The 14,942-nt window shown below is 36.8% G+C and overlaps 1 protein-coding gene across 4 annotated transcripts in view; it reads left to right on the plus strand.

Moving 5' to 3' along the window:
• Positions 1–14,942, plus strand: part of USP25 (ubiquitin specific peptidase 25) — a 100,176-nt gene that overhangs the window by 81,830 nt on the left and 3,404 nt on the right. For 3 of the 4 annotated variants that reach the window (XM_075516726.1, XM_075516718.1, XM_075516731.1), the window contains 5 exons: positions 2,262–2,375; positions 4,253–4,348; positions 7,879–8,057; positions 8,870–8,948; positions 10,769–10,848. In XM_075516726.1, the coding sequence (XP_075372841.1) occupies positions 2,262–2,375; positions 4,253–4,348; positions 7,879–8,057; positions 8,870–8,948; positions 10,769–10,848 (548 nt within the window). The remainder of the gene's footprint in view (positions 1–2,261; positions 2,376–4,252; positions 4,349–7,878; positions 8,058–8,869; positions 8,949–10,768; positions 10,849–14,942) is intronic. The other variant, XM_075516727.1, reaches the window with a different exon arrangement.

Consider the following 14,942-nt stretch of genomic DNA (forward strand, 5'->3'; position numbering starts at 1 on the left):
TTATTTTTTTGTGATTCATCAGATGCATATATTAACTTAAAACAGTTATAAGAATTAGTGTTGAGTGATTCTGTTTTCACTTCAAACAACAAATACTAAGAGGAATTGGAAATTAACTACTTCATGAGTTATTAATGAAACCAGTATTTAACATTTTTTTTATTTCAGCAAATATTTTTTTGCTTCCCTTTAAGTATATAGATAAATGACCAATGTAATTTGCCACAAAAGCAAGTGCCTTAAAGGAATACACGCAGCTGTCTTGGAACTGTATCCATAAGGATAAAACATACAAAATGTACAGCATAGCTTCCTTAGGCATCCCTAGTAACCACTAGAGATACGAACAATTTAGATCTGTGCAAAATTTGAAGCATGCTTCCTAAGTTCAGGTATGACTCCTCATTAAACAAAAGCAGTCTAGCCCCAGGTATCTTTGGGGCCAACAGGAAAGTCATCTTAAAGCCTTTGAAAATGATGTGATACCTTGTTGATTGTTACACCTGACATGTTTTCCATCCCTCTCTCCTGTGGTGTCAGGAGAGTGGAGAAGCACGCTTTCCCTGCTAAACTGAAATCAAAGCCAACAGGGAAACTAATCTAACCCTGGATGAAAAGATCTCTACCACTAATGCTTTAGGCTACTGCATATCTGACTTTTTTTGAGTTCTCAGAACACAGAACAGCTTAGGTGGAGCCAGTTTAATATGAGTTACCTCCAGCTGAAGGGGTAGCTATGAAGATAGCAAACCCATGATAAAATGTCTTGCATGATGCTGTCCTCTTTCTAGGGTCTGTGGGCATCCGTCCTGGTGGGATGTGGAAGAATCTTACAGACTAGATTCCATGGATCAAGTGCTTTAGTTTAGGCTAATGACACTTTGCACAGTGATCAGCCTTAGGACTTTACAAGACTACGGTTGAGGAACCACATGGGGAACATCATGATAGGCTTAATGAGGCAGATGCAGGTTGTCTTGTTCCAGTATTGTTCTGCAACAAGGTGGATGGCTCTTTAAAAATAAAAACAAAAACCCCCAAACCATGCAAACACATTTGTTTCTAAATAAAAGAATTTCATCTGTTAGAATCTAAAGCCAATTTCTAGCTCATCTGAAGGTACTCTTGTTAATGTTTAAAAGCTGCTCTCTGTATACCCAAATTTAACTTAGGCAGAATTGTGCTTCCTTCTCAGTGTAGCAGCATGCTTTATAATTATTCTACTTCCATATGCATTCTGACATGCAGGCATATATTCCTTTTCTCCACTTTTTGTTTGTCTATTTTAAAAGAAGGAAAGCCAACATCAGAACATGTACCAAACAGGACTGTAGGTTAGTCACCACATGATCATTTGTGTCCATTTTCTGCCCTTTTGTCCTTTTTTCTACCCTCTGCACAGTCTTCCTTTGTGTTTATACAGTGCTGGGTGTAAACAGATACCATGTGTGTTTCTGGAATCTTTGTTAAAAAATGAGACTATTGTAATAGTTGCAGAACAAGTAGCATGGCACTCTGTGATTGCTTAGATTAGAGTCAAGGTTAAGTTCTGCAAATGTTGTAAACTGGATATTACACAATGATAGACACAATGATAGACTGTAGGAGCTGAGATTTGTCTCCATTTTTGTTTAAAACTTACTTTAACATAGCAAGAATTTCAGTGACTAACCTAATCTTCCCCTGATTTTCTGTCTAATTACTTTTCTAAAAAAAATAAACCTGCTGAATGTAATGCACCTTTAAATATTCTTTCAAATATCTTAATTGCTAGAGGCTTTTTTGTATTTTTTCTTTTTTTCCCCAGAGCATCAGGAAATGTTAGCCTCTGGCCTGTTGCCATCCCTTAGCATGAATTCATCAGATTCTTCAGTTACATTTAGTAATTTTTTTGTGGACTGTATGAAAAGAAGTGGTCGTTCAGACTCATCCTTTAACAACTGCCTTAAATTTGTAATGGATGTTAGAGTTGCAATACTGGCATATTAACCTGTAAAGATGTAATCAGTGAATAAAGGACAAATGGAATCTTGTTAATAATGATGGCTTAATTTCAAAATGTACAACTTAAAAAATTAAGAAACTGTAAGTAATTAGAGAATATAAGTGATCTTTATAATTTTTTTCAGAACTTTAGCCGTGCACATCATTCTACTTGATCAGCCTGTCAGTTTGCGTGTCTCTGTAATTTTATCTTATTTTTTCTGATTTATTTTTTTTAATTTTCCCCCACACATACTGATAATGATTTTCTTCTGCAGAGCTCTGGTAATGCCCCAGCTCAACCAGCTCCTAACCAACGAGTTGTAGAGGTGGCGATTCCTGATGTAGGGACTTTTGTGATTGAGTCAGAGGAGGGGGGTTATGACGATGAGGTACATTTGATTGCAATTGTGTGCACCGCTCCTCCTCGGTGCTTTCTTGTGCTGCCTGATGAGAATTTTTGGCATGTTTGCACATCGTGACACCTAACAGATTTCTGCAAAACTAAATGCTTAGCCATTTGTAACCTTAACAATGTCTTAATTTGTAATGAAATATGAAAGGAAAGCACTAGCTATTCTAATTGGGCACGCTTTGCATGGTACTATTTACACTGGAGGTGTATTTGTCTTTTAGCTGTGAAAGTTGAATGTTTGTGTTAGGCCAGATAGCCTTTGAAATGCTGGTGATAGACTGCAGACTACTACATTATTTAAAAAGTGACAGGATACTGAGTGATGTTCTTAATGTTTGTGCTTTCTTGTCAGTCCAATAAAGCTAATGTTCAAGTCCAACCCCTTATTTGCCAAGGTTAAGCATTTCAGACTTAAAGGATTAAATTATCCATGGAAATAACCTGAAACTGATATGGCTGGTGGAGCTGACTCTTCCAAAGCTTAAGAAAAAAAAAAATACAAAAATTCTTTTTTTCCCAATTCAGACCCTGGGTGGTGTGTGTACCTGGTACTACTTGAGGAGCAGATGAGGGGCCCATGTTATCCTGAGACACGTTATTTTTCTGCTGCCCTATTTTAGCAGCAGAAAGCAACATTGCCAGGTCATCAAAATGTCCTGTCTTAACACTGCTTTGTTTTGTTTTGGTTGGGAATAGCATTGGTGCAGCCCATATTCTCAGGTGTCTGAGCATGTGTCCTTGGTGGGCTATGGGGAGCTTTTGCTTCCCAAGGCAAATGAATATTTCAGGTCATTCTGCCCTGTAATTGTGATCAATTGTAACTGGGAGTATGGGATGGGGAATAAAATGACTTAATTGACATCACACTGTTTTTGGCTTCTCACAGATGTGTTGTTTCCACCTTTAAAGACATGAGGATTTAGCCTCACCTAGTGACCTGCTTTTTTTGTGTTGTTTTTTTTTTTTTTTTCTTTTTTTCCACCATTGTCCCCATGCCACTGTCTTTCTAGAGGATGGTAACTTTCTTCCCTATTTCCCTGTTCCTTTTGTAGGTGTGTTCACTTTTTTTTAATGTTGTTCTTATGTGTGGGAAACTCTTCTGGAGAGTTTGTAGGGTTCTTCATCTATTGTTGCTGTGCCAGCTATACCTTGGGTAGGGAGAGAGGGAGTGTTTCTCTTTGCTCAGAGATAACAAAGGGAAAAGGCCTTTCTGACTAACCTAGATGTATCAAATTGTTTGTGTATATCTCATGTGAATAGCTGTGAGATGTGTGTCTTATGTTTGGCTTTGTGTTTGTTAAATGTTTTGGGTTTGATTTTTTAAGAATTTGTCTGCAAATGCTTCAGGGACCAATTGCATTTGCAGCAGTGGGTCCCTTACTTTGATGTTGAAATATGCATAAAATACAAGCAGTGTAGTTTACTATGGTTTTAGTATAGTGTATATAAAGTGTGATTGGGTGATTTTTCTACTTGAAACTTTTTTTTTTTTTTAATCCTTTGGTAGCCATGGGTAGCACTCATTCAGTGTGCAGTTTCTGACGGATACTAATGCTGAACGATGCATGTTCCTTTCCTGGGAAGTTTTGACCATGTAACGTTTAAATTGTATTTGACACAGTTCTTCCAATTTTTTTATAAGCTTCCTTTAATCATATGTTGTTACAGTAAAAATATATACACATCCCATGACTGATTTGCAGAATATGCACACCAGATCTGTATTTAAATGTGCCATTTCAATGTATGCATGCATTAAGTTGCTTTTTATCTTGCATGAGACTAAAAGCATATTGAATTTGGTCATTAAAATATTAATCATTCAAAACTTCTACCTTAAATCCCTTGTGGCAGGTCATGCTGACCCCGAACATGCAAGGTATTATCATGGCTATAGGTAAAGCCAGGAATGTTTATGACAGGTGTGGGCCAGAAGCAGGGTTCTTTAAGGTACAACTAACATTTTCAACTTTTTCTCCTCTGACTTTTCTTGTTAGATATGCCTTCTCCCTCCACCTTTTGGTGCATATTAAGACTGTTCCAGTGTTTATACGTACTCTTCTATGATATCAGTCCTCCATTTAGATATTTCTCCCTTGAAAAATAGACAGCTATTTCCCTGTTGATTCAGCAGTACACTGCCTTGATATCAGTAGCTTATATGCCTTTCTGCATTCTGCCTTTCTAATAATAGTAGCAAGTAACATGAAACCTAGATGTGTAATAAATAAGAATATGTATTCCCCACCCCCCCCCAGTAACAAAAATCATGCCTTTGCTAGACTGTTTGGGACATCAGTTTTTTCACCCAGGGACATCAGTGTTTCGTCATTTACTGTTTATTTCAAAGAGATGTTCTTGTTTTGTACTCCTTAAAAGCTTTTTTTTTTGTTAGTTTAGTTAGGTTTTTTTTTTACTTTCTTTTGTGTAACTGCATGGATGTCAATACTATTTATTTATGCAGTGTTTTATTACTGGGAATTAGACGTTAGGCTTTTTGTGGTTATTACTCGTCATGATGATATGAGATTAAAAACGTATTAGTCAAATACACAAACTTCTGAGAATTTTTAGCTCATGATCTTTTGAATTCTCAGGGTATTGAAAACGGAATTACTTTGACATGATGTAAAATCCTCTCAAATGTGATTGGGGGGGGGGAATTTCTTGCTTATCGTTGAGTAGCAGTCTCTTTTCTTTTTAATTGTTATGGTGTAGTTGCACTAGAAGAAATTGTAAAAAACAAAAGAAACAAAAAACCCCCAAACAAACAAAAACCACACACACACACGCACCCCCAACAAAAAATTCTCTAACCCCTTGGTAATGAAATTGAAATCTCATGGGTTGGTTTGTTTGTCTGTTTGTGTGGGGTTTTGTAGTGGGCACTTAAAGAAGTGTTATGACCATAACACTTGTTTGCAGGGCTGGCTCTGTTAACTGTGCCTGCCCTCAGGGAATGGAGAGACACCTGCCATAGCCTCTGTTTAGTGAAATAGGTTTTGTTTGGGATTCAGTGCTGGGTTGTGGTTTTGTTTTTGTTTTTCAAAATTATTACTTAATGAAAAGATGTCGATCTTTTTTTATTTTAAGTTGGAAAAAAAAAATTCTTCATTTGATCAAATCAAACTCTTTACCAGAAAGTTTAATTACACCAAATTATTTTTTGAATGTGATGGGTGTTTTGATAATTTTAAAACAGAAATGCAGTTCAAAATAAAATTATATTTAGTGCTTCAGAGTTATCAAAACAATGCTCAGTTGAAATGGTTTTTTGGTCTTTAATTTTGAATGCTTAAACATTTCACTTCATGGGAGACAGGATTTGTCTTTGAGTGAGAAAATGTTGTGACACTAAATTATTGGAGAGTAGAAAAGTTTCCTTACTCATTTTCTGCTGAACCATGTTTGCAATAACTTAGAAGAGGTGGAACATGCTTCATTTTTGAGGAATACATTAATATGAACGTATACAGATGAAGTGGTCCTACTTAGTAACAAAATTCGTATTTTGAAATGTATCAAATGAAATCTCATGTTACTTCATAAACTTACCGTAAAAGCTTCTATGATATTTTTAATACTGTTATGCTCCGGGTTTCTTCATCTGTTTGGTTTTTATAAAATGAGTGTTTACAGAAAATTGTGGGTTTTCTTCTATGATATCTTTGTTTCATTGTAACCCAGGTAAAACCCATTTGACGTGGGTCATTGTTACTGCCAAGGTTTCACTCCCCCCTTAGATCTCAGGCTTGAGATGTGACTAATACAAACCCATTAAGATATTTCTTGATCAATGAGCTCTTCCAATCATCCTTCTTTAAACTTTATAGACAGTTCCTTGCAGAATGTTGCCTTAAGATCTTTATATAACATTCTCGGTGAGAAAATGAAAGCATGTAATACTTTTTTCTACCGTCCCTTTTTCCTGTATTCTATGTAAAGAAATAGTGTTATTCTTCCATTGTACATAAGATTTCTGAATCTGTAGTATATTATTTTATTTTGTTTAAATATGTGTATAAAAATATAGGTTTTGCGTTGCATTTTTTCCTACTTCTAAGTAATTCTCTGAAAAATTAAATGTCTAATAGCAATTGCTTTTTGTTTCTGGCCTACCCCAATAAAGATATTTAATTGCATAGTTATCCATGTTGGTTTTCTAATGATAGAACTTCTTCTGACGTAAGATAATAGAAACTCTGTCTGTGGCTTTTGTTACTTATAATCAGTTCTCCCAAACTTCCTTTTTAATGATAATGCATATGATTAGTATTTAAAAATATTGATGCAGAATGTTCTCTTTAGTTTTAAAATTCTCCACATGCTCTGTGTTTAAGCCTGTATGAATAGTATCCTACCCACGTGTCTAGTCCTGAAACAAAATGTGTATTAGTAGGGAATGGGGGCCCAAATTTCTGGTAGTTAAACGTCAAGAAGTTACCTGCTACTGTCCAGTATTGCAACATAAAGGAATTTGAAATATTGAACAGGGTATTTTTCTGCCTGCTTTGGAGCTTTATTTTGTGCATATGTTGTATTGAAATTTTGCTAATGTGTGAAGCTACTGTGTTAAGTCATTTGTTTCAAGTCGACATTTAGTGTTAGCAAACAATATGATCACCTCCCTATTTTTGAGAGATAAATTATGGAACGTATTAACATTTGTCACCATTTTTCTAATTACTTTTCTTGTTGTTGCTGTTGTTCATGCTATATAGTTTCAGTGACGAAAATCTAATGAACATAACAGATGATGTTCATTAAAATCTAATGTGCTGGCAAAACTGGAAAAGTAAATGCTTCTGATGACCTCTAAAGTCAATCCAAAATATTCAGTGTGGACTCTGTCCTGCCTTATAGGAGACTAATACTATTCATATTGAAGTATTATTTTCTTTAGAAATCCTACAATTTGATTTTTGTTGAAAGACATTTTCCACTTTCACTTAGTGTTTCCAAAATCATACGTGTTTATTAAACTTTCAGTAGAATTTGTTTTATTCACGTATTTGCATTTTAACCATGTATTAAAGGTACCTTTTTTTATCTTATGAGATTTTAGAAGACTTCTTTAAGCAAAGTGTCTGAAATCTTATACTGCTTTTGGACTGTAAATGCTCAGAGAGGCCCCTCTAGGGATTGGATGAACCTTCTCTCAGGGAGATGTAGCACAGGATTGGGACTGCTTTTGAAGTAAAGGTCTACCTGGGATTTTGGCAGGCATAGCTGGGGAGAGACAAGAGCAACTTTACCACTTGTCTGGGGTTTTTGGGTGGTTTTTGGTTGTTGGGTTTGGTTTGGTTTTTTTTTTTTTTTTTTTTTAATGTAGTTCAGACTTGTTAGAAGGGTGGAGTATGGAATTATTAAAAATTAATTTGTAGGCAAGAGGCCATTCGACATGAATTATCCTGTTAGTGTCTGTGACATTTAAGAGTTAAAAGCCAGAAAGAATAACGTGTATTTTTAAAATTATTTAGGCAATTAAATTGGAATACACTCGTCTGCTAAAATTAGCCCAGGAAGATCCACCACCTGAATGTGATTACCGTTTGCGTCATGCAATTGTTTACTTCATCCAAAACCAGGCACCAAAGAAGATAATTGAGAGAACATTACTGGAACAGTTTGGAGATCACAATCTTAGCTTTGATGAAAGGTAATAAGATCTGCATGTCTCATTTCCTGTGCTCACGAACTTTCTCTGATGGGTGGAGACGCCCCTTCGTATTCAGATAGCGCACATAATAGAGGGAAGGCTAGTGTGTTTGGCTTTATCTTCTAGTTAGTAGCTTGCAAGTATATTTTGTAAAAAATATCATCTTTATAAAAATCTCTATAAAAAGAGTAAACAAGAGAAGTTGGCTTTCTGTCATTATGAAATAAGGAGAAATACTCAGTGTTGCTCATAATTTTGCACATGGATTTCTGTACCTTCTTTCAGAACACTGTGTAAGGCTGTGCAGTTTGCATTCTTCACTGCCCTGAAAGCCAGCAGTAGACAGCAAAGCCTTACAAGCTAATATGGGCAACTTGAATGCAAGACAATGTCTCTTTTCCACTTGAAATTTCATACATTTACTTATTTAAATAAATAAATTGAAAGGTAAGGGAACATTAGTCTGATTTCTGCATAGTGAATAAACCTCTAATGTTACTTCTGCAAAGTAAATATCGAGGAGTTTCAAGCCATCTGAACTTTAAAGTAAAGACTGAGCAATGTGGCAATTTAGCAAAACAAAACAAGAAGTAATTCTTAAATAGCACAGGCCTCCATCACATGTACTTCTAAAGTATGCCCTCTCCTGCTGATTGATACCATGCATAATAAAAAGCATATTTTCCACAGTGTTTTCATACTGGTTTGCGTAAGGTTGTAGCTTATACTGTTTGAGACTGCTGTCTTTGTATGGATAATATCCTTTGTGAATTTCCAGTAATCTTCCATGATTTCTTGTTGCTTTTTGTAAGGTGCCGTAACATAATGAAGGTTGCTCAAGCTAAACTTGAAATGATAAAGCCAGATGAAGTAAACATGGAAGAATATGAGGTCAGTATTTTTTATACTTTAATTTAAACTGTAACATGAAATAGTTATCAGTAAGCTGAATTTTATCTTCATAAATTTCTTCTTGTCTTACGCTAAGAAGTTAAAACTGGTTATTGAAAGATCATTTATTTGTAGGAATGCTGCTCTGACCAGGTGGTCTAAAGCTGTTTTTTCCACATGTGTAATTCCAATGACTTGAGCCATAAATAAATGTCAAGTTTGAGTCTGTCCTTACTCCTTAACATGTCTCGACGTCACTAACAGTATTTCATAATTTATCACCATACGAGCCAACTGGCTCTCTTTAGTCAGAAACAGCTAGCAGCGAAGGAGTGAGAGTGGTCTAAGGCCAGCCTTATATATCTTGAGAACTGGGTCACAGTCACAGTTGTGCTTTTCCTCCAGCTGTCTCTGCAGACATTTCCATTTTCTTATGAGCACCAGATTCTTTTGTTTGCTGAGACCATGCATAACCAGTTTATGCATTTATTTTTTCCTCCTGCACTATTTAGAAAAACTTGGAAAGAAGAGAAAATCTCAGACATTAGATAATCGTGACTAATATTTGCAAAAATAATTCATCTCGTATTTAAAGCAAAGTCTGTAGCTGGTTTTACATCAGTTTCAACTCTGTGCAATACTGTTCATAACAGGGGATATTCCAGTGCACCACCTAAACCTCATTGTTATGCTCGTAGGTCCAAAACAACTTGTTCAGGTGGACTATGGGAGTAATCTTCCCCTCAACAAACCAAGTGAAAAATATTTACTTGTCATTTCTCGTTACCATGTTTAGGACCTAGAGTAGGTGTCTACTACATTACAGTGTGCCATCCCTGGCCTGTGAGGGGAAAGGACTCTCATAGTGGAATTTCTGTTGCAATTTTTTTTAGGCTGTGCAAGTCTCAGTATCTTACCATTTTCTGAATGGCATTGCACAGGTAGAATGAACAATTCTGGACTTAGCTTTAAGAGTGAGGGAGTGAGGTGTCTTCTATTCCCCTGCAGATACGTGCCACTTTCTTAGCTCCTGAGGCAGATAGTTGGTGGTTTCTCCAACGATTGTATCAGTATTTGTCCTGTATAGTGAGTTGGCATTTTATGGATCCTTTCTCGTGCTCTGTGTTGAATCTGTAAGTGGTTATGTATTGTGGTATGCTGTCCCCTATTTTATCTTTAATTGGCTACTAACCAACTGCAGTAAAAGCGCCTTTTTCACTTGGCGCATTTACCTGTAAAGTGTACCGGTAGTCACTTTGTGTAAGTGGCGATGCAGTAAGATAAATGTTTTGCTCCAGTATAAGTATCTCCACAGTCTGAATTGCATTTGATTTTGGGTTTTTTTTATCACTTCCTATGTAATGTGTTCAGGCTTTTTCTCTGTCATTCTTATATTGAAAGTTAAGCTTAATATTTAGTGTATGAAAAAGCTTTCTAACACTTTCTGAGTAAATAACTGAGTGTAATGTAGAGAAGAAAAAAAGGCTATTAGCTTCTCAACTCTTTTTGAGATGAAAAAGGGGATCTCATATAATTCTGACTGTGGTTCTCCAAAGATGCTTTGTGTTCCTTTCAAATGGTAATGCATTCTGTAAAAATAATCTTATTTAGAAATATTTTAGGTATTTAAGAATTTTCTTTTTATTGAGGGAGGGGGGGATGCAGGGAGACTTTTCCCACATGCAAGCTTACTAGGAGTCCTTAGCACTTACTGTGAGTATTCAGCACTAAGTAAAGGGGGGGGGGGGAGGGGGAGGAGGAAAAAAAAATTGTATTTCACGTTTGTGGATGAAATTCTGTATACCCTTTCTTATATGCAGAGATGGCATCAAGACTATAGAAATTTCAGGGAAACAACCATGTTTCTCATGGTAGGATTGGAGTTTTTCCAAAAAAAGAGGTAAGTGGTAGTATAGAACTCAAATGTGGTAGAGCAATTTGAAGGCAAAATGTAATATTGAAAAGTAAAGCTATTTTTAAAATTAAGAATTAATGTGTTCTTCATTTTATTTAAGCATTTATTCGGTCCATTGATGTCTTCAGTCTTGCACCTACCTCTAAAGTTTCCCACAGCTTCCTATTCTTAATCTCAATTTCTTCCTTCCTTATCAAGCCATGTACTCTTTTCAGAGCACCCTCCACGTGCACCTGTATTCCTCTTTCCCTCCTACTCTAAGTGCTCTGGGTATCCCTCAGACATAAAAATCTTTCCTCTCTGGCACCACATGTGCACATACTTTTATCTGCTTTCATCAGCAATCACAATTAGGCAAGTCCCCGTCTTATCCATCTTTTTGTTGGGTCTTCCCACAAAAGCAATTTTGCCTTCTGCATTTGTCTAAGCTAAAATTCCACCTGTGATGGGCTTGAAAGGTCAGGAAAAAAGGACATATTTGAGGAAAACTATAATGTGTAACTATCATAGTTGTAGCTGATTCTTCTTAGCTCCATAAGGCGATGGTGATTAATTCCCTTCTCTTTTCCAACCAAGCCAGGAATTGTGGCTATATAAAATTGGTAACATTTATGTACTTAATGCACTATAGCTCAAACTTATACTCTGATCTACTACATGCAACAAGGATGGTGATTACAGTATAAATGCCTCAAAGCATTCTGCAGGAGAGTCTTTGAAACAGAATTGTTCAAAACTGCCTCTTCCTCCCATGCCCAGCCAAAGGAACAAAATGATTAGCTGCAAAATAGCCAGTGGCTGACATCTGTTGTGTGAAAATTGAGCTATCACATGATAAAAATTTTTGACTGTGAAAACAATTTTGCAGTCAATCACTCATTTTTCTGTATAACACAGTAGGTAGGGGAATATAGTGGGAATCAAACTTAATTTCTTGTGTGTATGTTGTGTAGTAAATTGCTTCATATTTCTCTTTCTTGTTTTGTATGCTCCCAAACAAGAAAGGCCCCAAACAAAACAGGAAAATTGATTGGAAAAGACACTGCCTTGTCTTTGTGACAAGCTACATCTTTGTAAAGTGGCTAAAACAATGAGCCCATAGTCCTGTTTTGTCTTCTGGTTGCTAGCATGTAATAAATAGTACATTCATTAATAATCTAAATTGCAGTATGCTACTCTGTCAGTCCTGAACAGCTTATGTACAAAGGTTGGTCAGAAGATTGCCTGGCTTATTTGAAAAATAAACACTCTGGTATTGCTTGATCCCTTAAGGAGGCAAAAATGTCACGGGCATTGGTGTAGTATATAGGAACCCTCCTTGTTACCCCCAGACTTCATGCGTGCTCCAAGCATGCAGGCAGGAATGGAAGATCTTCAAGTTCCTTGGTACTGGGACTCCAGGATGGCACCTTCAGCTGCAAAATACCAGTGTTTTCAGTAATCCACTTCTTACCATGATATATTCTGATTATGCCAGGGGGGAGGGAGGGAAGCACAGGTTTCTGCTCTGTGCTGAACAGCGTTTTTGGTATACTTTTTCATTAGTTACATTAATTTGCAAAATTAGGGTGAGGCATTTGTTACTAAACATCTTTGTAATTTAGAAAACAAGCCTATAATGACCAGTCTTAGAGTCTGATATTGCTCAGGAATAAAAAATACTATATTATCAGACTCATGTAACATCCAAGCAAGTGTAGCATTCATTCCCTTTGGCAAGAAATGCAATTTCATAAATGCTTCAAGAGGTATTTAATACAAAGACAGTAAGACGGGTTAAGCATGCTTAGAGGATGGGCGAGGATCTGGGTATCCATTGACCTACTCTAAAGGTATCTATTGCAATTATGCACCCATGTTTCAGCTACAGGTTCCCAAAGGACTGAGATACTTACTGAGGATCACATCTTGTAAACTGTAGAGGGCAGTACTACCATCCTTATGCTGAAAATGAGACTAAATTGATGAACTCTTCCAATTCCCTTATTAACACTGAAATCATAAAAATGTAACTTCAAAAATATTTATGAAAACATAGACTTTCATAATTGAAATACAACCTTCATCAGCAGGACTGTTTCGAGGCTTTTTTGCAGAAACCCGTCTCGCTCAGTCGACCAACTCCTCTTAGTTTAATAACACTATTTGGTACCTAGCAGCACTCAGTCTCTAGATGGAGCTAAAAATTGGCCTTTATCCAGGTAGTCTCTGATTTCCTTGAATAATTGTGCTGTGTTGAACAAACACAAAATCAACATTAAAGAAGTAGTTTGGTGTATCTTTTTCTCCTCTATGTAGCTTACTTTATAGGTCTTGGCGCTGGAGTGCAGAACATGCAAGACTGCATTTGAAGGCGCAAAGGAAACAGCAGTTTCTTAGTACAAGTGAAAATCACCTTATGCTGAGCACTGGGAAGTCGTGCCTAGTTTCAGTGTTCACTCATGATCCCTTATGGTGCTTGACAAGGCCCTCTTCACTACAGGTGGAGAATTAAAGGGTTTCAGGCATATCTTCTCTGACTGCACTATAGAGTAGGAACCTGCTATGGGTGAGACGAATGCAGCCAGCTAATGAACCTCGGCAGGAGTTTTACCTGCAGCTTGCTGTTGTGGTAGTAACTGAAAAGTGAACAAACCATAGACCTTAGCAGTTGCCTTTTAAGTTTCTTGGAAAGCCAATACAGTTTTTCAGTTTTGACTGAAATGCCTTTTTCAAAGCAGTGCTAAAATTTAGCCAGCCTGTGCTTTCTGAATCTTTTCCAAAGCCTAGACCCCGTGAGCTCCATAATTCTCTGAGCAGCTTCAGTGATTTTAGGCTTAGGCTTCATAGGCTGGAGTTTATATGCGCTTCAGGTGTGAAAGGCAGAATCTGTTTGCTAATTTACACTGTAATTGTATTCGTCAGACTCTCAAGGTATATAAGGACTCTGAGCGTGGATGTACAGTAATGATGATTTAAAATAGCTTACCTTGCTGTTAGATGGCACTACAGTTGTTTCAGGGAAAGGTCACACAACTGGGGGAAGGAGTGGGATGAGAGGGACTGGGAATAAGGCCACTACCAGCAGCGAGTTTTTAATTTGGATCAACTGAGTTGTTGACACTGTAATTTCAACCAGCGGTTTCACAGATAACTGAACTACAAACAGAAAGGGAAAGAACGTCCTGCTCCTCTGGCTTTATATCCAGCAATTCCAGTTCCTTGCAACCATCTTCTCCCCTTTCCCACTACATTAAGTTTTCTGCTGTCTGATCGGTTGTGTTCGTGATCAGTGGTGTGAAGACTTTTCATGGGCAGGAGAAATGGACTTGAGCACAGGGTATTACAACCTCTTTTCATGAAAGCATAGCTTTGTATTTTGAGGACAAAAAGGTGGAGAGCAGTGACTGTACTTGTAATATATTAATTACTTAAGCAATAAATATTTAGAATTGCAAGGCACTATGAGCAGATCTCATGGTGGAAGAAAAAACTTCACAGAAGATTCTGAAATTATGGTGTTGGGCTTCATCTTGTTCTTCTAAACAGGGATATTAGAAGGTAAAGCTTTAAGGAACCATTGCTATTTCAAGTAGCCTTTTCCCTTTTTATGTTGTCTCATTGGGAGGCAGTACTGTAAGTCTTGAGTTTGTCTACTAATTTTTAGTCATTTTTAATAGTTTGGTTTTGGTAATTTAAACCTTAACCATGACCTCCTGTTCTCACTAGGAGTGAGGGAGTGCACAGTGTACTGTTCCTCTAACCACTCCGTTAGGGAATTTTTCTTCCTAGATTTTTTTAGTTTGAATAAAAATGAGATTTCTAACTGCTTGTTTTTAGGGTAGATGCCTGAACTGCTTTGAGTGGCTGTCTGTCATAACTGGGTTTCTGTAAGTCAGAGAATTAACAATTTAAGGTGTTTGCTGGAAATGGTACGCAGCACTGTGAGGGGAGATTGTTAATCTGTGCGTGAAGAGATCTCTGTTGATTATTAACTGTTAGGTTCTTAGGTCCTCTGTTACTTGTCCTTTACCAGTTAGGCTTGTATTTATCTTCTACATTTAGATTAAAGACAGAAATATCAACAGTCTAGCAGCACT

This window comes from Mycteria americana, chromosome 1, assembly GCF_035582795.1.
Source record: "Mycteria americana isolate JAX WOST 10 ecotype Jacksonville Zoo and Gardens chromosome 1, USCA_MyAme_1.0, whole genome shotgun sequence".
NCBI classification, from domain to species: Eukaryota; Metazoa; Chordata; class Aves; order Ciconiiformes; family Ciconiidae; genus Mycteria; species Mycteria americana.